Source organism: Maylandia zebra, linkage group LG6, assembly GCF_041146795.1.
Source record: "Maylandia zebra isolate NMK-2024a linkage group LG6, Mzebra_GT3a, whole genome shotgun sequence".
Taxonomy (NCBI): Eukaryota; Metazoa; Chordata; class Actinopteri; order Cichliformes; family Cichlidae; genus Maylandia; species Maylandia zebra.
This window is the reverse complement of record NC_135172.1, coordinates 35,602,076-35,628,812: the sequence shown is the minus strand read 5'-3', so window position 1 is coordinate 35,628,812 and position 26,737 is coordinate 35,602,076. Positions and strand designations below refer to the sequence as shown.

The window sequence follows — 26,737 nt, the reverse complement described above, 5'->3', positions numbered from 1 at the left end:
GCACCTCTAGTTAAATTGCTGGCATATTAAAAAAAAATTACATTTAGAATCACTAGAAAGCACCAATTATCTGTGGAGACTTGATATATTGAGATTTTGAGCTCCCGAAGGTGTTTTTACTGTTATAGACTGTTCACATATCTTAACATCATCACAGTACTTAGGATTAGTACTTAGTTTCCGACGCCACAAAATCCTCTCCTGGCTTCAAAAAACTAGGGCCAGCAATTTTGTGGACAAAAGTAAAATTAGCCTGATGATGCATTCGCAAAACCACACACTCAGGAGAGGGAGTGGGAGTTCTTTGGGCGATCTCCTAAGAGTTTGCTGATTTATATGCAAAGATCTAGACAGTTTATTTCAGTAATTAACTACCAAGAAGAACTGCAATTTGTGCCTCAGAAAAGATAAGGGAGTGTGATATAAGGCCATTGGATCCATCCTGCCATTGATACGAGACTTGCTGCTTTCATGCCAAATTCTGACGCTACCATCTGAAGGTTACAGCAGAAAGTGAGACTCATCAGATCAGGTAACATTTTCTCAGTCTTCCATTTTCCCATTTTTGTGTTTCCCTACAAACTGTAGCTTCGGTTTCCTGTTCTTTGAGTTGACAGGAGTGGCACTGCCGTGGTCTTCTGCTGCTGTAGCTCACCTAAGTTCAACAGGTTGTCTGTTCACAGATGCTCTTCTGCATACCTTGGTTGTAACAAATGGTTATTTTTGGCCATCCTCCGCTGACTTTTCCATCAACAAGGCATTTTCACCAAGAGAGCATCCCTCTAAACCCTCCAGGCGTTTGTGCGGGAAAATTACCAGCACTTCTGGCACAACCAGCCATGTTTGAACTGTTGCTCAGTCTGAACTTCAGAGGGTTGCCTTGATCGTGTCTAGAGGCCTAAATGCATTGATTTTCTGCAGTGTGATTGGCTATTTACATAAACTGCTGTGGAATACTACAAATTTTGGTATCAATCTGATACCAAGTAAATACAGGGCCAGTACTACCAATAGCGGTACCGATACAGATACTTTTAATCTATAAACGCAGCTTATCAATGTGCCAGCATTGTGTCATGATTTATGGGATCACTAATGTGCAAATTCTGAACACATATTAAGGGTAGGTGATTTTTACTATCCACAATAATTATTGATTAATACAAAAACCACACCTTTCACTCTTTCCGCTTTACCTGGAATATAAATGTGCCTTTCTCTAAATCACTTTGGGTCAATCTGTAAATGTCTTATAGGCTGTAAATAAAATAGATGTGACAATCAACACAGAAAGTTTCAGACGTTGTTCAGATCTTGAGTTAGATGTTTTTCATTAAAAAAAAAAAAAGAAGAAGAAGAAGAGTAAAACCGTTTATTTAAAACTCTTTAGTGGGCTACATGCTGAACTTCAAAGATAAAAACAAAATATCGATCCTGTCACGTTAGACACCAAGACCAGCTTTGGTATAGATGCTTGGATCGATTCACCCACCTTTACAAGCAGCTGCTGGACAGGTGTACTTAATAAGGTTGCTTGTTACATATTTCTATAATTAAGAAGACTAAATCTAATAAAACCTAAGCTATAAAATAAAAAAATTTAAAGAATAAAAACTAAAACGAAGCAAAAAAAAAAAAAAAAAATCCTCTCGAAACTAAATTAACAAACTACCGGGTATGTTGAAATTAAAACTGTAAAAGTTAGTAGAAGATACTGAACTCCTGTGGCATCCTGCGTGTTTTTTTTGGTGTGTTGTCCCTTTAAGTTGTGGGCACACTGTCCCTTTAAGACGTCCACCCGGTAGTCAGACACATGCGTCTGAATATGAGCTGAACTTCAGTTATCCGCACCAAACAATAGCTGCGATTCTGTTTCGACCATTTACAGGTTTGGACATTTATTGGCGTTAGCGCGATGTTGCGCAATGCTGCAGGTATTTAACCCGACTGTTACTGCGCAGGCGTGAGAATAAGGTGCAGTAAATGCGAATCAATTCAAAGGTTGGCGTGCAGAAGCATGACTGTCAGTATCGCCGTGTCACAGCTGGGGCTGCAGACTGAGCACTGTTAAAGTCAAAAAGCAGGAAGAGACTGAATATTACAGGAAAACATGTCGAAACCGGACAGTACCAAGCGACAGCCTGTCACCGGGACTGGGCGCTTCATCAGCGGCGTAGTAGAAGGTGAGCAGACCCGGAATCAGGGGCCCAAACACCGCGGCTCCGCTAGATTACAGGTTCTTGAATGCTTCCAGCTGCCCGCTTTAAAATGCATCTGATTAATCAATCATGCATTGATCACTTTTGGTAAGATGACGCGTTTTGAAGTGTAAGTCGACCTTTGCTTGTTACAGGCTTTTATGGGCGGCCGTGGACTATGGAGCAAAGAACAGAACTGTTTAAGAGGTATGTGGTCTTAGGCACCAAGCGAAGAACTGGAAATGATGAACACACTTCCTGAAAGTAATAACAGCAGCTGCTGATTTTGACATATGTAATATAGCTGTATTCATATTCATGTATTTATTTATTTTTTAAATATCCAAAAGTAGTTGCGCTGAATCATTTGCATGAATGAAATGACATGCAGGTGATTTGCATTGCTTTTGTCACAGTTTCTCTTACACTGGCAATTTCGTTTGTTATTTTCTGTTATTACTAGAAGCTTTTATTGTGATCAGGATGCGCACCAACATTTAGAAATGTTGCACTGAGAATTTCTAACCTCTGGCATAATATTTTGGTTTTGCAGGGAACAGAAGTGGGGTTTGAACACATACCTGTACGCCCCCAAGGATGATTACAAACACAGGATGTACTGGAGAGACTTGTATGCTGCTGAGGAGGCGGGTGAGTCTCACCGTATCACATTCATAATTCAAAACCACAAAAATCTTTCTGGTCTTGGAAGCAGATGAAATTCAGTTGCACCTGTCTTTAATTTTAAAAGTAACACTGACTAATTCCCTGATCTATTAGCAGAGCAGTTGTGCCTCCATGCATAGTCCGCTACCTTAACAAATGCTCATTTAAATAAAAAATCTGTACTATATTTCCTCCTCAGACAACTTACTAATTTGCAACGTCCAGTTAACTGCAATGGAACTGAAACTATGTGTTTAAATTTACGTGTGCATATCTGAGTCCTCATTCAATAGTCGTGCAAAACTGGTTATAAATTGAGCCCCAAACAATAAAAGTAAATTAAAACACATAAAATAATAAAAGTTTGGTCATTTTGCAGTTGTCAGCTCTTCCGAACTCATCCCCTTACGACTCATTGTTATCTCCTCAGACGTGTTTAAAGTGTCTTTGGGTCGACTGTCTGGATGTTATCAAAAACATTACAATCTGAAGTGCAGTGAAGACGATTTGATGTTTAACCTTTTTCAAATTATCATGTTTTTGATGACCCCTCATCAAGTCAGTGGACTTCAGACCCACCTGTATATGCTCGTAAAGTTTCCCCGCAGACACAAAAGCAGCTAAATCTAAGGTTAAACCATGTCACTTTAACTCTTTGTTTTAAATCTGTTCATTGATGGGAAGTAAAGGGATCATTAACAGAATTTGTGAACTGCATCATCAAATAGCATTTCTTCTTTGTCCCTTTTCTTTTCATAGAACAACTAACGAGCCTGATATCAGCAGCGAAACAGCACGACGTCGAGTTCGTCTATGCAATCTCACCCGGTCTGGACATTACTTTCTCCAACCCTAAAGAAGTAGCTGCCCTGAAGAGGAAACTAGATCAGGTAGGACTTTGGAAGCAGAGGTGATGGGTGCAGCAGGAAAAAATATAATATAATTTATAATTGGTTGTATCTCACTTTGTGGCTCTCCGAGGGTTTGGACAGCGCATCGCTTAGCAGTAAAATGGATGCATTTAAAGTGGGGTAGTAAAATTATACAGAGGCTAGTGTAATTCTAGGTGGAATAGCCTTTTTTATGTCTTTGGCTGTAAGCAAAGCGATGCTAACTTTCACTTGACCCTGTTCACTGACAGAAATTACATTTGTTCCTTAGGTCAAGGAGTTTGGCTGCAGGTCTTTCTCTTTACTCTTTGACGACATCGAGACTGAGATGTGTCCAGCTGACAAGCAGGCTTTCAGCTCCTTCGCCCACGCTCAAGTGGCCATCACTAACGAGGTGTACATGCACTTAGGAGAGCCCGAAGTCTTTCTCTTCTGTCCTACAGGTCAGACAGCAAAACAGTCCAGTCCAGTTACAGTCCAGTTAAACAGGGAGCGTTGTGGTAGAAAATAATACACATTATTCTAACAGTTTCTTAATGATTCACTCTTTATCTTCAGATTACTGTGCTGTCTTCTGTACGCCCAGTGTAACCCAGTCCTCGTACCTGAACACTGTGGGAGAGAAGCTCCTGCCTGGCATTGACGTACTGTGGACTGGTAAGATTACACTCAGCCGGAGCCTGAACCTGTTTCCATGATCTTGAATTTCCCCAAGGTTAATTATTCATTTGTTTTTACTTTTTTTTTTTTTTTTTTTTTCATTTATTTAGGTCCAAAAGTAGTATCCCACAAAATCTCAGTTGAATCCATAGAGGAGGTATCCTCAGTCCTGAAGAGGGCACCAGTCATCTGGGACAACATTCATGCCAATGATTATGATCCCCAAAGGCTTTTCCTTGGACCCTATAAGGTTATTTTTTTCTCTTCTTTATTTTAACAGTGTTAGATTGTGTGTATGTACCAGTATGACTCCGGTGTCTATATATTATTGTTTTTTTCAAAAAGGATAGACCCACTGATCTGATCCCAAAACTGAAAGGAGTGCTCACAAATCCCAATTGTGAGTTTTACCCAAACTTCGTGGCCGTTCACACTCTGGCGACATGGTGTAAAGCACCTGCCGAAGGAACACCGAGGGATGTGGAGATGGGTGAGTTTCTGTTAGTCATGATTTAACAAATGCATTTTTTTTCTTTTGTAGAAGGTAAAACATTACAGGACTACCCTCAAGTGCATTCAGCGACTGTGTAGAAAGTAATTTGCAATCATAATATAGTGAACCCAACCTGCTCCTGATGCTTTCAGGAGTGCTCAAAGCCAACAGTCTGGCCTTTCTCCTCTGGCATCAACAAGGTTTTTTCTTTTCCTTTTTTCCGCAAAGAGTACTTCAGCCTGCCTGACACCAACAACCACGCCATGACAGTCAGACATCATATTTAAAAATAAAAACATGCACTTTTTGGAATATTTTGAATAGTATTTTTTGCTTCATAAGGCCCACCCCGCCCGAATCACTGTTGTCTGTGGAAGCAACATCAACATCTATTTATGGTGCAGATTTATTTTTCCAGTTTTGACAGGAAATGCTGTCAGTGTTGTCGTTGTGTTTGCTGGAATCCACTCCATGCTGTCTGTGAGGTCACGGAGCTTAAACATTGTCTCACTTTCTCTGACCTTCACCTCCAGGTGATGAAGAGCAGGATCCTTGCTACAGCCCACAGAAAGCCCTGAATCTGGCCCTCACTGACTGGCTGGAGGAGTTCATGAGCACAGATCAACCAGGAGGTAGAGTCTTATTAAATATGGTTTAATGATATTAAAAGACATGAATGGGTGGTTGTCACTTTAATACACGGTATGTCTGTGCTTCCAGGCCCTTGTCATCCTCGCCTGAAGAAAGAGTCATCAGAAGAGGAGCCCATGCAGACTGACATGGGTGAGAGCCCCTACATTCCTGGTCCCGGGGAGAACCCATTGTACACAGCTGAGCCTCTGACCCTGGATGACCTGAAGCTGCTGTCAGACCTCTTCTACCTGCCCTACGAACACGGTACCACAGCCAGGACCATGCTGCAGGAGCTGGACTGGCTCAAAAACCAAAGTCAGGCAGCAGCTGCAGAGACAGACAAGGTAGTATTTATATTTATATGCAAACGCAGATCATTTTTCTACATGTTGTCCTCCTACAGCTGTTTTCTGTTTTTTCAGACAGCAGAGTGGTGCTCAAGAGCCCAGCAGTTCGATAACATGTGTGAGGCAGTGGTGCAGATGTTCAACCGCCTGTCAAATGCCCCGAACCGCAGCATCCTGTACGATCTGTACAACTACATCTGTGACATCAAGAGTGGGGTCGGTCTGGCTCGAGCCTACGTGAAAACACTAGGTGAGAAAACGAATATATTCCACTCATATTGCAAACCAACACTGAAAGACTGCTCTATAGATGAAGACGTTGCGGACCCCTTAGTAGCAAAATATCCATATCACAATACGGACAAAATAACACTTGATAAACAACAATAAACTCAAATTTACATCTATATAAACAGATATTTCTTGAATTCTTTGAAGAATTCTGAAACTAAGAAATGCTGGAGCATCTCATTCAGTTTGTGTGATTTTCTGCTCCCACTGTTACCTGTAATAAGAGATGAGCTTGTAAGCATTTTTTTTTCCAAACAAAAACTGCAGCAGCCATGAAAATCAGCAGGGAACTGCATTTAGATTATCAGCTCGATGATTAATCCTTCTATCTTTTTAAGAGAAGTGATTATGCTTTGGTTAAATGAGGCGTGAAAGTGTGAACTGAAGCTGCTTACTGTAGCTTTTAATATTTTGTTGTGTGTTGCCTTCCACAGGAGGCCACAGCCAACCCTCAGCCCAGTTATTGAACGATGATCCTGAACCTTGGGGCTTCAGAGGAGGCCTGTCTGGAGAATTCCAGGTAAACTAAGCAGTGCAGTGAGTTGTTATATAAAATCACAGCAGTGATAATAGTCAGTAACAAGGCAAGGTCTCCAGCTGATGTTTTGTGCTCCATATTTTATTTTTGCACTCCACTAGAGTAGCTTTGCATTATTCACAGTTCAAAATAATGTTACTGAGCCTTGGTGCAGCTCCTTGGTTCTTCTACTGTCTCAAACAAGCTGCTTTATATCCGCTCCCTTCAAGCCAGCTTTCATTTGATTGGCTGCCCTTCATAAAGGTGGGCGGGGCCTCCAGTGCTGTGTGCCTTGACATCATCAAGGTCCAAGAGTTTAAAGAAAAAAAAAAAAAAAGTCCGTGAAAACAAAAGCAATCTGATGTCTGAGCTTCTGGCTACAGTGATTATGTGCACAAACGTTTATTTTATTGTTTTCATGTTTAACGTTACCATCCATCTGTAGTGCATACTATATAAGCACCACCTTGTGATGCTAGATCCACCTGATTTTTAAACTTTGGGTTTCTGGTGTCTGTTTTCTTCCGCACCAACAGAGGATGCTGCCAGGACATGGAAACAGAGACCTGTTCAGACATCCTCCCATGACAGCAGTTTACTGCATACGACCCTACTGCCCTGAGGACAAGGTGAAGATGCTGATCATCAGTGGTTTAGTTTTCTCTCGATTAAAATTCAGGAGTGATGTTATGGAGTATTTCTTTTTCTTTCTAGCCAGAGGTAGAGAGGATTTTTAGGGAGATGCAGAAAGCAGGAGAAGGCAACTCTGCTCTGATGGCTCAGTCTCCACTTATCAGTGACAGGTAAGAGTTAGCTACAGTGATGTGACCTCACTAACCACTTTCCTCATGTTGATTTTTGGAAACTGTGGTCCTCGTTATTAAAAGTCCACGTGATTCACAAGTTGCACAAGCAGGAAGCATGCATCACTCCTCGAGTTCTCAGGAAAAACCGCCCCTCACTTTGAACGTCTATTTTCAAAACACCAAGATAGTAACAAGTGATGTCACGATGGCTACAGCAATCTTTTATATACAGCGGGTATATTGTTAAAACGCACTTTAAATTACTTGGGATGATAAACCTTTTTTCTTCTGTGAATGTGATCTTCCTCTTCATCTTATTTTTTTCCCCTGGGGCATTGCAGCCTGTCAGCAGGTGAAATCTCTCCTTCCCCTCTCTGTGGTCTTATCCTGGAGGATGACCTCGGGCTGTGTGGTTATGCACTGGCCCTCACTGATGCCAAACCAGCTGCAGCCAAGATCCAGGTGATTCAAAGCAAGATGTGAAAATTTTTCTAGAATGCAGTATAACCATAAATGCTGTCACTTGACTGTATTCTATTTCCAAACTCCAGAGGGCAGTAAGTGGTTCAGTGTTTGAAGAGTTCCCCTCAGTGATTGCTCTGGAAATGCTCCCTCGGGTCACTGATCCTTCTCCAGCCAAGCGCATGATTGGTCAGCTGTTGTCCTCCATCAGGAGCAGTGGTAGGTCGAGATTTCACACTGTGAACTTGATCATTCTGGATGAAGCTCATCTAACTGCACATGTTGAGGTTTATGAGGCAGAAAATTAACCACATGGGGGAGCTGTTCCATTTAGAGCAATATCATTCTATATCTATAGATGTTTATAATATAAGCTGCTTTGCTGTTTAAGGGCCCAGTTATGGTCTTTTCCAACTCCACGTGTTTGTTCTTGGGTTCCAGTAGAGTGGCTTTGCATGAATCACAGTTCATAATAATCTTATGCTGTGTATAGGTTCATCCTGTATGAAATAAGACATTTAGCTCCTCTTGTCTTTTAAAGCTACCCTCAATTTAAGGCAGCTTTCTTCTGATTGGCTGCCCCACTCAGAAAGAATGTTTAAGCAGGAGATAGGTGGGGCTTTGATGACCATACTAGGGATGCATGCAGTCACCAACATAAAGAGAAACTGTAGGAAACAGTGTTTTGAGCAGGTTGAAGCCCACGCTGTTAGCTCACAGGGGTTACTTTTACACATGCTGACCTTATGATTTGAAATGCTTTCTAAGATTGTGTGTATCCACCATTCTAACAGTATATGTATGGAAGAAAGTAAGGAAAAGCATAATGGTCTCCTTTTAACACCCCCATATATACTTAATTATAAAGTTAGTCTCAGAATATTTGCATCTGTGAAATACTTCACATAAAGCCTTTACTGCTTCTTTTATTACAAAACTCCAAAGTTACCATTGTTGTTTTCCTTTTAGGGTCCAGAGGAGCCTTTTGTGAGTTGAGGCAGAGCAATCGGAGGATGCTCGACTTTTATTCCAAACTGGGCTCCTTCAAACTCGTACAGATGGACAGGCTACCGCAAGACATCCTTGTAATGGCAACGAGCCTGTGAAAAAAAAAACTGCTCACGAGTACTTTCCTCAGGTTTGAAGTGAGGAGATAAACATCTGCTATGTGACTAATCGCTAACTTTGGAGCATGTTAAACTGATTCAAAATGTTTTCACGTTAGGCGGTTAATCGGTGTGATCCTGAACCCATTGCCAAGTCTTTGAAAGGCCTGATTAAACCTGAATACTAACTAATGTATAGTGAAGTGTAATGCATTACTATTGATTTTGTAGACATGAAACTGTATAGGTATTTTTTAGATGAATTTGTTGATTTAATCAAGTTAAATAAATGCCACGAAATACCACAGCAAATGCAACATTAAGATTTTGGTTTCTTGTTTAAAATCACGATTCACACGCGAACATTTAAAGAAGAAATTTTAATCTTTTCAGGGGATACAGGGAATATATTAATGATTAATTATGGTTACATTAAACAGCTGGTGATTCTCATGTTCTCTGGCTTGAGAAGCTTATCATAATTACTCAACACATGTGAGGCAACATTTAAGTTGAGGGGTGTAATAGGAAGCAAGTTTGGTTTAGCCAGGCTTTCTTTGCATAAGCTGGTTTGACAAAACCTTCAGTGACAATTAACGTGTGTGTGTGTGTGTGTGTGTGTGTGCGTGTGCGCGCGCGCTCAGACAAGCTTACACGCAGAACATGTGGACAGTACCCCTGTGATCTGAAAACCTTTATTTTCAATGGTTCGGGCAGCAGTAAGCAAAGCACATCTGGAGTGCAAGATCTCTTGCTGGCACCATGGTCAAAGTAAAAAAAAAAAAAAAAAAAAAGACGTAGAGCCTGACCACCAACCAGCCAAAAGAAACCAAGAATCCATTGGTTGTGTTCTGATTGGCTAACAGAAAATCAAAGAAGAGGTTATAGTGTGTGTGTACAGAACTGTACACCTGTTTGTAACTAGACCACATAATTAAAGGCCTTATACATTTCAATCCAAACAATCAATAAGTCTACAGGTTTACTAAAGCTAAAGCGGTAACAATGATACGAAGTAAAGAAATCAGAGTGACATCCTGCTGGAAAATCTGAAAACTGTGTGAAAGCAGCCCTAGGCCTTTTGCTTCAGGCTCTGTGCTCACTCCCATGAAAGGGGGGCATTTGATGTCCTTTGACTCTCTTCTGCACAACATAAACAGATGGAGTGCCAATCAGCAGAAATGGGTCATGAAGTGATATGAAGAACATAAAAAATATTAGGCCGTTTTTCCATGCAGTGCAAACTTCATGCTGGGGTTTATTTCTAATATGACAGCTGCGTATTACAGCTTTTAAACGGGATCCATTTAAACATTCAAACTGCATTTGAGTCTGAGAATTCCTCATAATAAAGACGATATGGGTCACTCAGTCTTTGGACCGAATTAAAGTGAATATTTGATTTTCTTAAGTGAATATTCTTTTTAATAATTACAGACTAATCAATTCTCTGGTCTTCTATCAGGATGTCATACTGACAGTGTAAACTAGACTTAGTAACAAAGTAAGACCAAAGAAAAACACCTATTTATGCATTTTCTGCATCACTAAGTTGACACAGTTTGTGCCACAGTAACTTTACTGCACTGTTGTTCAGTAGTACCTGAACAGGTTCTATATAAAAATGTATCCCCTCAGACGGGAACGTGTCACTCATGTCATGAGAGAACAAGTGAGTAAAGCATGCTGGTCTGTAAAACCCAGATTACATTCAGCATAATGATCTCAAACGAAAGTAAAAGAGAAGTCACCTTTGTGGCACTGAAAACTTTGACTCCAAACTCAACATATCTCACTACCTGCTTAATTTTGCTGCATAGTACACCCCTCTAGACTTACGTAGCATAACTTATCATTTACAGAACAGCCGAAATAAAACAAGTGAACATGTTTGGGCCTGTTCCGTTTCTATTATGACAAAACCTCAGTGTATCCAAAAGGATAAATAAAATCCAAAGCAACAAGTGACCTTAAATATTTCAAGTAATGTAAGAACATTAACTTTTTTTTTTTTTTAAATGCTCCTTCATCTCATTTCCCTGAGTGTCTGACCAGCAGAGTTCGGCTGCAGGAAAAGAGATCTACATCTTATCTGGTGTTTAACAGACTCAGTAGTGTCAAACCAGGAAGTTTAGACGGCAATGTAGCAGTGCTTAAATTTAGTAGTAATGCCTTTAAAACATTTGTTTTTTGGCTGCATCAGTCAGCCAGTCTGTGGTTGGCGACACACAGCTATGCTTCAGGGTTTCCCTTTTAACTTTTCTTGTGTCTCTCAATAATCGTAGTTATATAATCTCTGAATCTGGTCACATCATATTGCACAGGAACGTTGCATATTCAGCACTGCCTCTTTCAAATAAACTCTAGCCCTTCATATTTTACATCTCCTATCTTTGTCTCAGGCAGCAGCACCTGGCCGTCTAGTGTAAACGCTATGATGTAGGTGGCAATCTTGCCTGCATCCTCCTCTGATTTTAGGGCTAGGATGATTTGATCATCTGTGTCTGGGACAAATTTAAAAGAGGAGAAGCCACGTGTGAGGTTGAGCGGTCCGACGCGCTGCACGCTGATGGAGCGGATGTCTGCAGGGCAGGACAAGAGGAGGTTGGTGGCACGCCGCTCATCTGCCGTCTCTTCATAACGCTCGTGACTGGCACGGCGAGGGAGGAAGAACCACCGCTGGAGACGCTCACTCCAAGCTGCTGATTCGTGGATAAGGTAGCCTAGAGAGCAAGGAAAGGTAACAGAAATGAATGCAAGGAGTTGGAGGTAATTTCCACATTTCACAATGTTTTGTCCTTTCCCAAATATTTTGGTTTCAATAATTTTTTAAGCTCTTTGTTTTGTGCCTGAATTTGGCTTTTATACATTATCAAGCTTCCCATTAAGCCCAGTTATACCAGAATTCAAACGCAATTTATGCTTAAAGTCTTTAGTCTCTATAAACCAATGTATAGCAGTAGCTGTGGGCAAGAGGCAGGATTATTGGCACGACAAGGATTCAGGTTTTGGTTTCTATTTTAAATCACATGTGAGAGCCATGTGGAATGCAAAAGGGGAATGAAATGAAACCCTCTCACAATTGTCTGAAGACAACTTAGCTTTGTATAATTTTTTTCCCCTCCAGTTAACAATGACATTCCCACAGAACAGGAAGTCTTAGCTCGCATATCTAGTTGACTACATCAGAAGACAAACAAAGTGTTGGGAGGACAAAAGTGCAACTTTCTCTGATGTTTAGCCAGTTCGTGAGAGAGAAGTAGTTGACCTCTTACTTAACAAGTGCTGACTGTTACCCGTGTGTTATTGTTCTGTTAAATAACCCATAAACCAAATGTTTTTGGATGCACAGAAGGTAAAAAGAGCCAAAAGTTGGATTAAGCTGGGTTTTTTGGTAACGTACAACTTTGTGGACTGCTGTTGTCATCATAGCAGCCATGCTGGCTCATGAGAGGATTACAAAACATTTCCTGTCTCCGTCTGCATTTCGCTACACTAACAGGGAAAACTGGGCCAGCTTGATTTTGGTCTGACTGTAGTTTCAGAAGAAAACTGCAAATACTAGTCCTAAAAAAAGATATGAAATCTGTATTTAACAAAAACAAACAAACAAACAAAAAACCTCAAAGCAGTAAATCAGTGATCTTTGTTTTAATTAAATAGGCAAATATAACATAAGCATTTAACAAAATTTATAGGTTATAAGTTGGTCTTCAAGAAGTTTAATAATAAATAGAAATAAAGCCTGATTACTAATTCAGACTGTACTGAAGAACAAAACAAAACAAAAAAACCCCCAAAAACACACCCAACAGTACCTGGTGGTTTGATCCCCGTTGCACTCCGTAGGGCGTTGTAGTGCGGCACCCAGTTTTGATGCTCCACCTCCCCACTGACACCAACAACTTTTACCCACTCGGGATTGTTGTTGATGACGTCCCCAGAAGTCGTCGTCCATTCCTTCCCCAGACCTCCAACAAACAGGTGCTCATCCTTTACTGCAAGCCACTCTGCCTTGAAACCTGCACAAGCAAACAAAAGACACACGAGTGAGACATTTTTGGTTGTTTATTTTCAAATGAACAAAGAAAAACGGTTTTGACAGCGCCGGTGTTTGACTAACCAAGTGGACTACCATGCAGTGGTTTAGTTTTATCATATTTAATTTATTGCCTAATAGTGGATTTACATGAGCAGTGGTACGCTGAATTATTGCTAAATAAATGGACCATTAACATCCAATGGAGAGTGCATCACAAGTCTCATTACAGCAGTCTCTCTATTGCATTATAAACTGGTTTGAATAGTCTCAACAGGGTGACTGTTCCCTGAAATGATCCCTGAAGTTTTGGAGTCCGTGTTGTGTTTTTAATTTACCAACTTAATTGGCCATCTTTAGTCCACCTTAGCATATCCACAGCTGCTGTTATCTGTCTTTATTTCATTAAGAACCATATTGTGTTGTTTAAGACCAGCATATTGTTCAGACTGTTTTCCTCCTCTGGACACAAAGATCCCTATAAACCCAGTAATAGATTATATTTGAAAGCGCTGCATTCTGGCACGTTTCAGAAGTCTCCCTGCAGGGACACTTCCTGGTGTATTTTTTCAACACCAGGTTTATCTTTCAGAGAAGCCAGATCAAGTTTCACAGAGCAGGTGCAGAACATGGCAGAAAGATAAAACAAACAAACAAACAAAAAAAAACAAAACAGAGAATAAACTATTTGCTTCTGAAATGCTCCCAGTGTGAAGCTGTGTGAAGAGCACTGTGGAGTTTGTGAGTTGAGACTTCAGGAGTTTTGAAAAGGACTCACCTTTGGAGACTGAGCCATCACCATCAGGTAATATAACCCAAGGAACTGCCTGGTTGCCCTCAATCCTGTACACCACACCTGTACGGTCGTCCACAGTATACAGGTGACCATTGAATGCTACCAGCTCAGATAGCTCCATACCTGCAGAGGAGTTAACACATGTAAGCACAAAAACTATATTTAGATGCAACTATAAATCTGAGTTCCTTCACTGAGTTCACGTACCTCGTCCTTTCTCAGCCAGATGACTCTCCAGGGTGACCGTCTCCGCATCCCATTCCACTTCCAGTCTGTCGCCGGAGGCTGAAACAGTCAGGTGACCTCTTTTCATGTAGCTGAACCACGTCTGATCCTTTGAGCTCTGTGACGCTTTGTCCAAGTCTGCAATCACTCCTATGCGGTAACGGGTGCCGTGCAGCGTCTTCTCAGGTGGACTCAAAGGATATGTGTGATTGTACGGTTTTTCCCTCCTCTGCTGGCGGCCGAGTTTTCGTGCAATTTGTCTATTGGTGTCCCTGAATAAGTCATCTTCACCCTCATCGAGCATTTGAAAGCTGTGAACCCTGTTCCGGTAGTAACCTTTGGTTGGACGCTCCCAGTCCTCTACGGTCCGGTGCAAATATAACATGAGCACTAAAGCGAACAGGGTCGCCACGGCAATCGCTCGCCATTTTGGGTGGAAGCGCGTGTCGGAGGTAGCAGTTTGAGTCATGGATGCTAAGGCCAAAGGGAGGCCTCGCGCAGCCATGCCAAAGGAGGTCATTGAAGTATCCTTTTCATCCTTACTGTCTGTGGTCTGGGGGTGATTATGGCCTGGAAATGAACACAAAGAGGATTATCAGCAGAGGGGCATGATGGAGGATACATTAAAAAATGAAATATAAAAAGTCAAAATCTGACAAAGAACAAAGTGCTTGGAAAAGAAAACGGTTCCTACATCAAACTGCTCAAACCAAGCTTTACTGAATATTTGTGTAACTGCGTTTTGATGTTCAAAACAGAAACTGATGATGATGATGAGCTCTCCCTTTCTAACAATGGAAACAATAAACAAATGATATCGACACATATCACGTCAAACATTTCATGTGCATTAAGAGATACTGTAAAAAAATGAAAGCTGATAATCAAATTTTCAACTTTCAATTTTGAGTAGAAAAATGACTAAAACTTGAAATATATAGAAAGAATGAACAAAGGGCAGAGGATGACCAGAAGGAAAACTGGGCTCTTGTTCCTATTGTTCTGTATTCACAGCAGGTCTTTGTTGTGCTGTTCAGGCAGAAAACCGAGGAGGTAGCTGACCCATCCTACTTCCTCTGAATGGAGGGGGTGCCAGTTACCAGATCTTTGCTCCGTTTATTTCATCAGTTTATTTAAAAATGAAAGCACTGGTAAATATTATTGGTGCATATGAGCTATGTGACAACAATGTTTAACCATGTGGAGCTGCCATCCCTGGTTAGACATTTAAGACTTTAAACAATCAGTTTAATAGTAACATAAAACAGAGGCAACATAAAACAACAGGGCAGATTTATCAGACTATATACAGGAAGCCTTTGTGCAATTTAACTCCCCCCCCCAAAATGTGAACCTCATGTTTCTTTTGTTACTCTCAACCAGAACAGGAACAGGACAGAACAGGAGGGTGCAGAATAAAGGGACTTGCAGGCTATAAGTTAACGTTTTGTATGCAAATACGATTCAGCAACATATATCACATCAGGAGATGTGCTAGGATCTGGGTGGCGGTACAGGATGTACTACACTAAGCAATTAAGCACTGTCCCTCTGTGGTTTCAGAGAAAAGCTCATCAGATTACAAGAAAAATGCAATGTCATCCAGTTACAAGCAAGGCTGGGATGCTCAGTTCCTGATAACACAATTTTTTAGTTACTCTGTGACACAAAATTATCCTGGTAAACATGTTTTTATGATGCGTAGAGGTGTGGTTGTATCAGTTTGTCATCTTCTGCTGGTAGTACATTAAGTGAATGAATGTATTAAAGCTTGACACCAAGACAAAAGTTAAACAGCATGCTCAATAAACGTTGAGTTCAACAGTAGTGACTGTTTTAACAAACCACAGTCTACTCAGTTAAAAATGGGTACTTGCGCGTTTCACAAATAGTGAGTAAGTTGCCTGAAACACAAGAAGTGTGTTTGTTTTGTAAAAGCAAAGGGTGCCAAGGTGACCCTCGATAAACCGGCACAGTAAAAAAAGCTGCACCACTAAAACAGATTGAGCTCTTAATAAAGTATTATAATGTGCCGTTATCATAACTATAAAAAATATATTTAGCATACATCTTAAAAGATTACCTCACTTTATTTGCTATACAACAACTTGCAATCCCGCAGAACTTAATCCTAAACAGTGAACATTACTACAGCTATAAATTAAACACTAATAGCAGAACTAAATAAAACTAAATTATAGTCAAATTATATCAGCATCAATAAAACTCTGTCTCTCTCTGTTAAAGAGCAACGACATTAAACAGGAAACAAGCCTATGCTTCGAAAGACTCGCATCTGAAAATTTGTGTAAAAAAGCAAACCAGAAAAGACTTGGCAACATCCTGTTTCGTGTTATTGCAATACTTCACATAATCTCCCACCACAGTTTTTCCAGAGAACTGCCTCTTGAACAGTTCTCTAGACAAGTTCAGACTTCCCGATTAACATGCTCTCCAAACCACATACACAAATACACACATGTCAAATTAGCAAGCACTTGGCTATGAAACAAACCCTTCATTGTTGCTACTGAATATACGGCCCGTAATTCACATCCCTGGAGAGCCAGACACAGCCTCACTGTACGCTGTATGAAGAGTTCAATTATTCACCCTTGCCTCGCCTCTTCACTCCTGAACACGCCACGACTGTCATGTTTCTTCTCCTTTGCACGCATCCCATAATAAACTCCCTGCCCCCCTTCCGCCAGCCCTCGTTCAACATGAATATCTGATCTCGCAGAGTCTCCTCCTTTTCTCTCCTTGTCGGCTATCTCAAATTTCTCCCCCTTCCTGCAGAGCCAAGAAAGTTTCAATAATGAATTGAGGAGAACAAAGGAGCCCTGGTCAGCAATTACAGATGAGTAAGCTCAATGAACCTTTAGGTCATCCTGAAGCACTTTGAATCAGGACCAAGCTTTGCTTTCCAACAATATATTGGTTACATTTTTAACAAAACTAATGAACAACAGGGAACCAAGAAAGACAAATAAAGGTAGGCACAAAGGTTGGCAAACTCCATTTCTACTTTGATCTGTTTTTTATTGTGTTCTGTAAAGGACGTTGTAACCATGTTTTATAAAGTGGTCGAATGACAAAGTTTATTTTCTTGACTTTTACTGCTTTTCAACGTCCAATAAACCCTGGTCATTTCTCAGCTGTGTTAACAAAGCTATCACCTAAGAAGTACACCCTGTTTTCAAGGTCAAGATAAAACCTTTCTGAGCAAATGAAGGAAAATATCATTTTTTCTCTAGTTACCAATCATCAACTTCTTCCGTATTTTATTTAAGGCTGAATAAACAAAGCTGAGCTTGGAACCATGAATGGTACGAAAGATGGGTGGAGTCAAAGTGTCATCACCCACTGGTTTGTGGTCATATTGTGAATTCCTGTTATACAATGTCTTCTGATTGACAAATCCTTAACCAGTGACGATATCCTGGGTAATCCTCCTTTCTGTTTCTCAAAATGACCATAATTATATAAAACAGACTTTGAGTTTTACTCAGTATGACCTGAAAGGAAAAGGGTTGACTGAGGTCAGAGCATAGGGGCAGAGGGCCGTTTTCACCTGAGTTGCTTCCTGGTGCTCATTAGAAACAATGCAGTTCCATTTACCACGGGATGGACCATAAAGTTACAACAGTCTGAGGACACACATCTCTGTTGTGATATCACTTAACAAGCAAAATGAGCTGCACAATTATTAATACCTATATTTTGTTTAATTTCTAAGTTTGATATATCACAAACTGGGCAGATTAAAGGTTTGGCATCAATAATATATTGCATTGTATTTAATTGTGATTTCTACTTCTTAAACTGTTACACCGAACTACGTGTTTAATAACCATTTAATATTATATTATTATATATTTTAACTTTAAATGATTTGTATAAGATATAGATAATATAGCCTTTTTATTTGTAATGACCTTTATCGCAATCTACTTATTAGAGCTATTCAATCTATTCTGTTTAAGTTGTGTTCATTATTTAACATCTATAACAAATCTGAGAGTTTCACAACTTTTGGGATAAATACAATATATCCTGTTTGTTTTATGGTCTTATATTACAGTTTTGTAAACCTCTGCGTTCACTTCTCTACTGTAAAGACTAGTTTAGCTGCTCTCCTTTCTGCTCATCATCTTAACAACTGGGACAGATCAGCACATCTCTCTAAGCTAGTAAATACGTGGGACACTGTTTAAACGTGTAAATAAGTACAAAATAAAAACGCTGAAGTCCCAGATAAAGTGAGGCATCTCTCACTAGTTGCCTGTTGAATAACCAACCCCCCACCCCCCGTCGCTTTGTGCCTACCTGCGTCCACACGGCCACGAAAGCAGAGATAAGGCGACCTGTAAAAAACCAAACAAATCACCTCCTGGCAGTTTATAAACTTTGCCCGACTTTCTCACACAAGCACAGCCGTAGACTGGAGCCTCAAACTGTGAAAACCTAAAGGATTTAACGTATTTAAAGTAGCCACATAAGAGTTGGCTAAACACTTTATGAGAGTTAGAAACGCACCGGCTCCCGTTAGCCACGCAGCTAGCGTCGGCTAGCATCTTAACGTTACTACCAACATTTATTCCTCGGATTTAAAATCAGTGAACTGCTTCAAGGGTTCAATAGGTCGAGTTCTTCGCTGAGACTCTGAGGACTCACCTGGTGTAGACAGTCTGTAAATCAGCCCGGCTGTCCATCTTTGTTGGGACGGTTCGGTTGGAAGTTTCTCGATGATTAGCTCCTCCTGTTCCGAGACTCCGGAGCAGCTAAACTGGGCGTCTGCACATCCAAATTATGACTCAGTAATCACCATGACTACTAACTTACTATTGATATCCAGTTGACAGGGGAAATGTCATCATAACCACTGTAATCGTCACTATCGTCGTTTTAAAAGTCTTCAAGATCAAAACAAAGCGCTCCTGAACCAACCGAGTACACAATTACCCACACTATTACGTCAGTTAAAACAACACACATTTGTATTTTAAAATATGTACTTTAACTTTTTATGTATGTATTTATTTTTTATTTATGGCATGATTGTGTCATTTAAAAGAGAGCAAGGGGGTTTCCAGACTTTAAGGGGGTACTTACAGTTAGCATCAATTAGCATCAAACTACCTTATTACTTTAGTACTCAATATGTGGAATTATTTACATTATAATGTGAAGTTTTTTTCTATAGCCTAAAGTTAGGTTTGCAACAACACACAAAAAGTATTACACTGACTGTTTCAAAAAATATATATAGGCAGAGCATTTCAAGGGAGGAAAAACAGCATTTGGTGATGTCCATGACTTCAGGCTGTACAACACTGCGAAGGGTTTTCATCCAAGGGTCAAAACAGTCCTAATATTGTGACTTACTCTAGTTGATCCATTTTCTTTTAAGCCTCTGAAAATGAGCAGCTATGCGAAAAACAATTGCTGTAATCCTTAAACACTTTTGTTAAAGCCCTTGAATTAAAGCTGAAAGTCTGCACTTCAATCACCGCTTGAGTTAAAATCTATCACTATCCAAAAACTTATGGGCCAAACTGTACAGTAAAACTGCTGCTGGAACTGCCTTTAGAACAATAAAACATCACTGATTAGTTGCCATTTATAGTTTTCAATATAAATGAAGTATCTGTAATATTTTAAAATAGAATATTTCATTAGTTATACTGCACAAATATGTAATTGTTGTTTTCTAAGTACAGTAATGGATTTAGAGTCCCTCACTACCTTTGCACACTTGTATCCAAGTTTAAATCATTTCCTAAACAAGAAAACAATAAACAAAGATAAATTTGACTTGACGCTTCTCAAATATAAACATTTACTGATTGTTCTCTTTATAAGTAACGATAAACAGAACACAGTGTACATAGTCATGTAAACAGTTTTGTCAGATGTTAGAGTAATGGCCATAAGTAGTGATGTGCATCAGTTTCAGTTTTGTTGTATCTGCAATTTAAAATAACGCCTGAATATTCAGATTCTTGAACTAGATTATAATCAAATAAAAAGTGCAAAGACACATTATTTTCCTTATCAGCAACAACATATTAAAGTTCCCTGGGTGACATATAAGCATTGTGGAAGTTATAATAAAAAGCTACATTCGGTTTCATTATTGTTGACATAAGCTCCTATTGTTGTCCCCCCCCAAAAAATACAATTCACAAACCAGACAGACCCACCCACACACAAACACAGAAATATACCAAAACTAACAATAGACTTTGCAAGGTACGAGACAGGACAAACATTTTAAGAGATTACTTAACAGCTATTGTGCAAACTGAATCTAAAATTATAGTTTTAGTACCATTGCCATTTTTATGTGACTTAGTTTTAGGCACACAATTTCATAGCATGGTGGCTGAAACATACAAAGCTTAGGCCTTAAAAAGAAAAAAAGAAGCAGTAACTACAGTGAACAAGGTCATAAACAGTGAAACTAGACATCAAAACAATCCACAGCACCTCACTGACAAAGGATCCAAATGGACACAAAATGTAGATTTACCAGAGTACAAATCTGAAACAATGCATATTTTAGTCAGTGTTGCTGCATGATGGCTCTGTTCAGAGGTGTTCATTGATACCGAGGTATGTTGATATTAGATGATGGATAAAACACCTCAGCTCTTCCCCATCATCTTCAGGAGAAGCTACAAAGAAACCAGGAAATTAAGATGATGACAAAACGTATAGTCCATAAACATGTGCAGAAATTAGGTTAAAAACAACTACATTTGTTGAACATTTGATGAAAAGATAATCTACAGAGATACTTTTTTGACTTGTAAACTTTTAGTCTTTTTAGTAAAAGAGCGGCTGAATGTTAGGAGGTGAAATTTGACTACCGTAGGCTATAAGTTAATACAGTATATTGATCTCATAAAGCTTTGAAAGACAGGGTGAGTGGTTAAAAAAAAAAAAAAAAAAGCACTGACATTCATAATAATTTTCAATAACTTTGGTTTTGTTTGCATATTTACCTTTGTTAGGTGATACTCTCCGTCAACCAGCTTCTCAATAATACTGAAGTGATCTGTATTCGCCACATCCTCCATGGTGACATTCAGCCCTGACGCCTCCAAAGTCTTAAAAGGAAATACAAGAGGTAGCAAGAAAAAGAGCAGAGGAAATATCAGATTTGCATAACAACATATTTAGAAAGTATATTGATGTTTCCACCAACAAAAGACACACGAAAAAGCCTGACCCCATGTTTCCGAGTCAGGTCATATTGCTTGTGATTTACATCTTAAAAGACTGTTGCTTGTTGGGTGGAGACACCAAATCACCACAAGGCCAGGAGATGATTTAACAGAATATTTTAGGAATGCACTAAATGTTGTTTATAAGAACAATGACAAGCATTTCCTAGCTTGAATTTAGATTTTTGGGAGCTTTTCTTGTATTGCAAATTGAATACGAGCTCTAATTGAAAATTGGACAAAACAAGCAGTGGAGCAAAGAAAAGGCATAACAAAGCATCAGAGTTTTAAAGGCTAAATCATTTATCTTGAATTATTCTTATACACCGATCATTAACTGCATCTGTTCTCAGACACGGGTACTGACTTTGTAAAATTCCTCAGACTGCTTGCGAAACTCTGGCGAGTCGTTCTCAGCAACAGCCACAACAATCTGACAGCTGCAGGAGGAGAGTTTGAGCTGAGGGACCAGCTTGCTGGGGCTGTTCCTAACTGCCACCTCCCTGCAAACAGTAGACACCCACGAGACAGAGGAATGAGGCACTGACTGGCACCACAGGCCAACGGAGGACACACGGATGAACACCAGGACATTTACACGCACAGTTTCTCCTTTGTGTTGAGCATCACGACATTCGTTCACACAATGCTCTTTACGTCACACGGACTGGCACTTAGAGCCAAATGCAAATGGATTACTGCAGGAGTCCTTAAACTAATTTGGACAATGACAAATGAGTTTAAGGACTTTTTAGATTTACACATTGAGATGGAAGATAAATGTGCACATCAACCAACCTCAGCTACCAAGTTTGAGAAAGTACGATAATTAAATTGGGAAATTGCATAAAGTGTTAACAAGTTGTGAAAGTCTAATTACTTTTTAAACCCAACTTCAGTTTGTAAACAATGGGATTACACCACTAAGCTTCCAAGGCAATCTCCAAACATTCAGGTGTGTTAGCACCAATTAATGTAGCCTCAAGAAGAGAAGCAGGCTAGGTCTGGTAACTTATTTCTAACTACACCCACTCTGTTTTTAAACACTGCTGAGAAGGTTAAGTGATTGGTTTAGTTTGTGTGTTAGAAAGAAATTTTCCTAAAACGTTAAGAACAGAAGTGAGGTTTAGCCAAACTTCAAGTGACTCAGTTTTACAGTTGATCCTGATCCGGCTCTGGATCCAGGAATTTCTGATAGGATTATTTACAACTATAACAACCATTACATAAAACACAAGACAACAAAGAAGTTAAATAAAAATTTTGAGACATCATATGAACGTTCTCTAGAACATACTCTTATTATGTCTGCAGCACATGTAGTAAAGTAGGACAGCTTAAGAGGTAGGTTGCTAGCTAATTTTGAAAGGTTAAACTGTAACACCATAATTTTCCTGTTATTCATAAGAGTCCAGCTTACTTTATCTGTATATGTAAATATTAAGATACTAGTTAATAACGAATTTTAAAGGGCTTTGAGGCCTTAAGCGCTCATAATAAACAATAAATTGGGCAAAACTGGTGAATTTGGCCTTTATCAGGGCGTATTAACTTAGATCTGTTTTTGGTATAATAACCAACTAGAATGTAACTTCAACATTAAAGGGAAAAAATAATTTCCAGTTATTCACTTTTAGAATTAGATTTGGATCATTTCCCCCTTGAATGGACAATGTTGCTGGGAATACATCTGCTGGACTACCAAAAAGACAGGGCTTCAACAGATGTTCAGTTGCGAGTATACTATGATACCGCATTCCTGCATCAGTCGCTTTCATTAATATATTAACTTTTTGAAAACCGCCGTCTTTAAGTATAACTACTGTTACCAAGCACAGAGTCTATGTCCACATTGGTGTTTCTAAACTCAGATAACTGTAAAAAGTGAGTTGCAAACACAACAGGGATGGTGTATGTAGTTGTACTAAACAAGCTATCCCGCAGTCTGTAGTGTAGTGAGGCACCTACTCTGTCATCTTCAAAGGCTCGTTGACGTAGGTGGACAAGATGGGCAGGAGGTCATAGATGCCACTCACAAGAAAAGCACCTAAAACACAATCAGAAAACAAAAATGTATCATGTTTTAACCTCCTATTTTGTTAATACTGAATTACTTCTGCCTTATTATATTACTGATTACATGTCCCGTTTCAACTGACAGCCTTCACCTTTAATCTGGGGAGTGATGCTGTACTGCGACCAGTCAGTTGAGAGGACCATTGCAGCCAGGTGTGCCCCAGCAGAGTGGCCACACAGGTACAGACCACTGAGTGAATCATCAGAACGACACACAGTGCGTTTACAACAGAGGCAGTGACATTTTAGTCAGCTGCAAATACAATTTCATTAGATTGGGAGGCTTTAAGATGACATCCTTCAAGCCTGACGATGATGAGCTTTCACATTCTTCATCATCAGGTTTAAAGAACTAAAGAAATAAAGAAATACAATCCAATCCAAATATAAAAAACAAGCAATGCTACCTGATGTGAGAATACTGCTGAACGACAGACACAATACTCCTGCGAACTTGTGATACCATCAGGTCCATGTTACCTGAAAAGAAAGGTCACAACAGGAAGCTGACATTTTTCAGTTCATCTTCTTAAATCATCCTTTTTCACCTGAGAGAACGGAAACAATACTGTCAAAAATGGAAAGACTACCTTTGGGGGCAATGTCGTAACCGACTGCAACCACCACTACACCTTTATCAATGAGCGGAACAGCCATGAACCCAGACTCCTCTTTGCTGTGTGACCACAAAAACCCAAAATGAATGACCCAGAAATCGAATTATGGTTAGAAATGTAGAGATTCCAGCAACAGCACAGACCTGAGAAACTGCCAGTAGCCTCCATGTATGTAAACAACAAGGTGGACATCTGAAAGAGAGAGGATGAGGCCTGTTAATCCTATACCAGCTCTGTACCTGGAGGATAACAGTGTGTGGGGCAACGATGCATGTCCGTACCCAGAGAGTTGATGTTGGGTATATAGACGTCCAGTTTCTCTCCATCTCCTTCCCCATATGGGACATTGAGTAAAGTTTGAGCCATACCACGGGCTCGCTCCGTACCTGAACAGCAGACAGCATTAGGTACAACGCCATGATTACAGATACAAAGAGACCAAATGCATGTTTGTCTACTGCTGACAAATTAATTAGAAATCATTCTGAGCAATGCTGCGTATTTTCATATCAGTAGACTGTTTTCTGTTTAAAGAAAAAGATTTTACCACTTAAATTAAAAACATTTATCAAAAATGAAAACAGGCAAAACTGGTGATTTCTATCAGGAAAAGGGTCTCAGGTTTAAGACTTATAGATCTAAAAAAAAAAAAATGCCCCAAATATGTTTATAGCCCTTAAAACTACACGTATGATGACAGAGAGACTTATTAGCATTACTTATTCACTGAGGTTTTGTTTTTAAAAAGTACTCACACTACATTAAATATCCAAAATACGTAGTTTTATGCGTAATATGCACAGGTGTAGGATCTTGTAATCTGGCAGATTAAAGAGGAAGTCTTAGAGTAAGTCATTAAGCACTGTGAGTGTTTTTATAAATGCTGCACAATGAAAAACTGTAGCTTCTCTGTCAGAATGCGTGTCAAAGCTTCAAAGTAAGGCACAAATAATCGACCCGGACACAGATGTCCCCGAGTATCCGACATTTGGCACGACACCTGTGTTCCTGCTGCCCTGCCTGTTCGCCACAGCCGGGTTTCACAGTCGTGTGTATCCAGTTCACAACAAACCCACCTTCCTTTAAAGCCTTCACGTGGGCTTTGATCACGTCGTCGGCCGACATCCTGGGGGACCACCTGCTGGGGGAATACTGCCTCTCGAGCTCCTGCAAGAGAGAGAAACTCATGAGAGCTGCGCGGCCATGAAAGAACAGACACCAACCACCATCAGCCGGCGACCAGCGACGTAAATACGGTGAACAGCGCCTTCTGCTGCCGCAATTACACCGCTGCTTTGGTGCTTATATTACTCCAACTTCTTTTTATTGCTATCAGAATGGGAGTCCTGTGATATAGTTGTGACGAAAACATTAAAAAAATATTTGGAAGGTGAAATAGGTGAGTGAAATTACACCAGGGCTGCTAAAAAAAAGAAAGGAAAAAAATTCTACTGAAAAATATTATAAAATGCACACTGCAGGAACTGTCCACTACAGTTAGACTGTGTATTGGGCATTGTTATCTGACAATTACTTTTACAAACTATAGTAGTGTACGTGTTATTCTGTTTTATTTTGCTTTGTTAAATTTATTTTAGTAAGGAAGTAAAATGTATTTATATAGCACTTTTTAAGACAGCAATCTATTACAAAGTGCTTTACAGGGAATATAAAGACATGTCAGACACACCAACTTTATAGAGGCACTTTATCACATTATATTCAGCTTTTTATATAATTTCTGTATATTTCTTTTGTTGTAGTTTATTTAAACTTTTTATCGGTCTTTATTACACTATTTAACAGAATTCTTTTTTTATTTGAATATTTTACCTTATTAAACTATTTTGTTGTGTGACTTTGTATTTTTTATTGCTCTATTCTTTTTTATTAGACTATGTTGTTGTGGGTTGTGTTTGAGTTTTGGCTGCGATATCGCAGTAATTTCCCAACTTTAGGGATCAATAAAGCATATCTTACAATCCAAAGTACCAATATCCGGGTGTTTGCCCTCTATGGGGGATTTAATTGCGCACTCCATTTTCTCATTACACGGAAGATTAAAAAAATAATAGCAGAAAAACATGTCTTATAGGTTTTATATTACTGCCCAAGTCTGTTGTTTCAGTAAGCCAGGTAATTTTGCAGACGGTTCCTAACTCAATCCTGTGCAGGGTGGGTGATCTCTACTTGTTTTCACACTGAATTAAGACTGAACTAATCCTAATAACACAGAAAAAACAAAAAATCATAAAAATTAAGCTCTTACGTCTTTCTTCATCTCTGTCCAGTGCATTATTTTTTCTCCTGTGGTGTTTAAAGTCGTCGCTGGCTGATGAATACAGAAGACGTGCTCTCTACTGTGGACTGAACTTCAGACTGACCCTCATTTCAGAAAAGTTAATAAATCAGCCATGTCTATTGTGGACGTGGTCGTTTATAGATCAGAAATGTCAGACAGGGAGTGGTAGAGGCTTAAAACCGTATTGTTTACTTTACAAAAATGGGAAGTAACGGTTGCTAAAAGCTACATTTTCTTTATTTATATCTAGTTCCGGGATTTGATCAAACATGTGACCTAAAGCACAGCTATGCAGGAAGTAGAGCTTAACAAACAGTGCAGGTGACACTAATGTAATGTCGAATAAACCTACACTACAATGAGCCATAGGACAAGTAATAG

At 39.6% G+C, this 26,737-nt stretch overlaps 3 protein-coding genes across 8 annotated transcripts; 1 reads left to right on the top strand and 2 right to left on the bottom strand.

The window, feature by feature from the left end:
* Positions 1-1,792: 1,792 nt before the first annotated feature.
* ogal (O-GlcNAcase like) lies at positions 1,793-9,392 on the top strand. Of its 2 annotated transcripts, XM_014411957.3 has the most exons (18): positions 1,795-1,888; positions 2,002-2,183; positions 2,354-2,405; positions 2,752-2,849; positions 3,624-3,754; positions 4,026-4,197; positions 4,313-4,411; positions 4,525-4,664; positions 4,760-4,904; positions 5,441-5,539; positions 5,628-5,884; positions 5,963-6,137; positions 6,613-6,698; positions 7,232-7,324; positions 7,410-7,498; positions 7,843-7,963; positions 8,053-8,182; positions 8,933-9,392. In XM_014411957.3, the coding sequence occupies exons 2-18, from the start codon at positions 2,111-2,113 to the stop codon at positions 9,067-9,069; spliced, it is 2,097 nt and encodes a 698-aa protein (XP_014267443.1). In that variant the 5' UTR covers positions 1,795-1,888; positions 2,002-2,110; the 3' UTR covers positions 9,070-9,392. The 2 variants fall into 2 exon arrangements, with proteins under 2 accessions (XP_024658722.1, XP_014267443.1); XM_024802954.2 differs by having other exon boundaries at positions 1,793-2,183.
* A 42-nt stretch (positions 9,393-9,434) lies between these two features.
* Positions 9,435-18,975, bottom strand: cant1b (calcium activated nucleotidase 1b). 5 transcript variants are annotated; one of them, XM_004538989.6, is made up of 6 exons: positions 18,807-18,975; positions 18,459-18,496; positions 14,112-14,699; positions 13,887-14,027; positions 12,888-13,091; positions 9,435-11,792 (listed from the first exon to the last, which is right to left on the bottom strand). In XM_004538989.6, the coding sequence occupies exons 1-6, from the start codon at positions 18,842-18,844 to the stop codon at positions 11,422-11,424; spliced, it is 1,380 nt and encodes a 459-aa protein (XP_004539046.3). In that variant the 5' UTR covers positions 18,845-18,975; the 3' UTR covers positions 9,435-11,421. The 5 variants fall into 5 exon arrangements, with proteins under 5 accessions (XP_004539046.3, XP_076741257.1, XP_004539048.3 ...); XM_076885142.1 differs by lacking the exon at positions 18,807-18,975 and adding an exon at positions 18,669-18,721; XM_004538991.6 differs by lacking the exon at positions 18,459-18,496 and having other exon boundaries at positions 18,807-18,960.
* A 979-nt stretch (positions 18,976-19,954) lies between these two features.
* Positions 19,955-26,599, bottom strand: afmid (arylformamidase). Its single transcript, XM_004538992.4, has 11 exons — positions 26,324-26,599; positions 25,131-25,221; positions 24,336-24,440; positions 24,198-24,246; positions 24,028-24,113; positions 23,845-23,917; positions 23,530-23,627; positions 23,330-23,408; positions 21,729-21,864; positions 21,140-21,244; positions 19,955-20,809 (listed from the first exon to the last, which is right to left on the bottom strand). The coding sequence occupies exons 1-11, from the start codon at positions 26,348-26,350 to the stop codon at positions 20,780-20,782; spliced, it is 879 nt and encodes a 292-aa protein (XP_004539049.1). The 5' UTR covers positions 26,351-26,599; the 3' UTR covers positions 19,955-20,779.
* Positions 26,600-26,737: the final 138 nt, after the last annotated feature.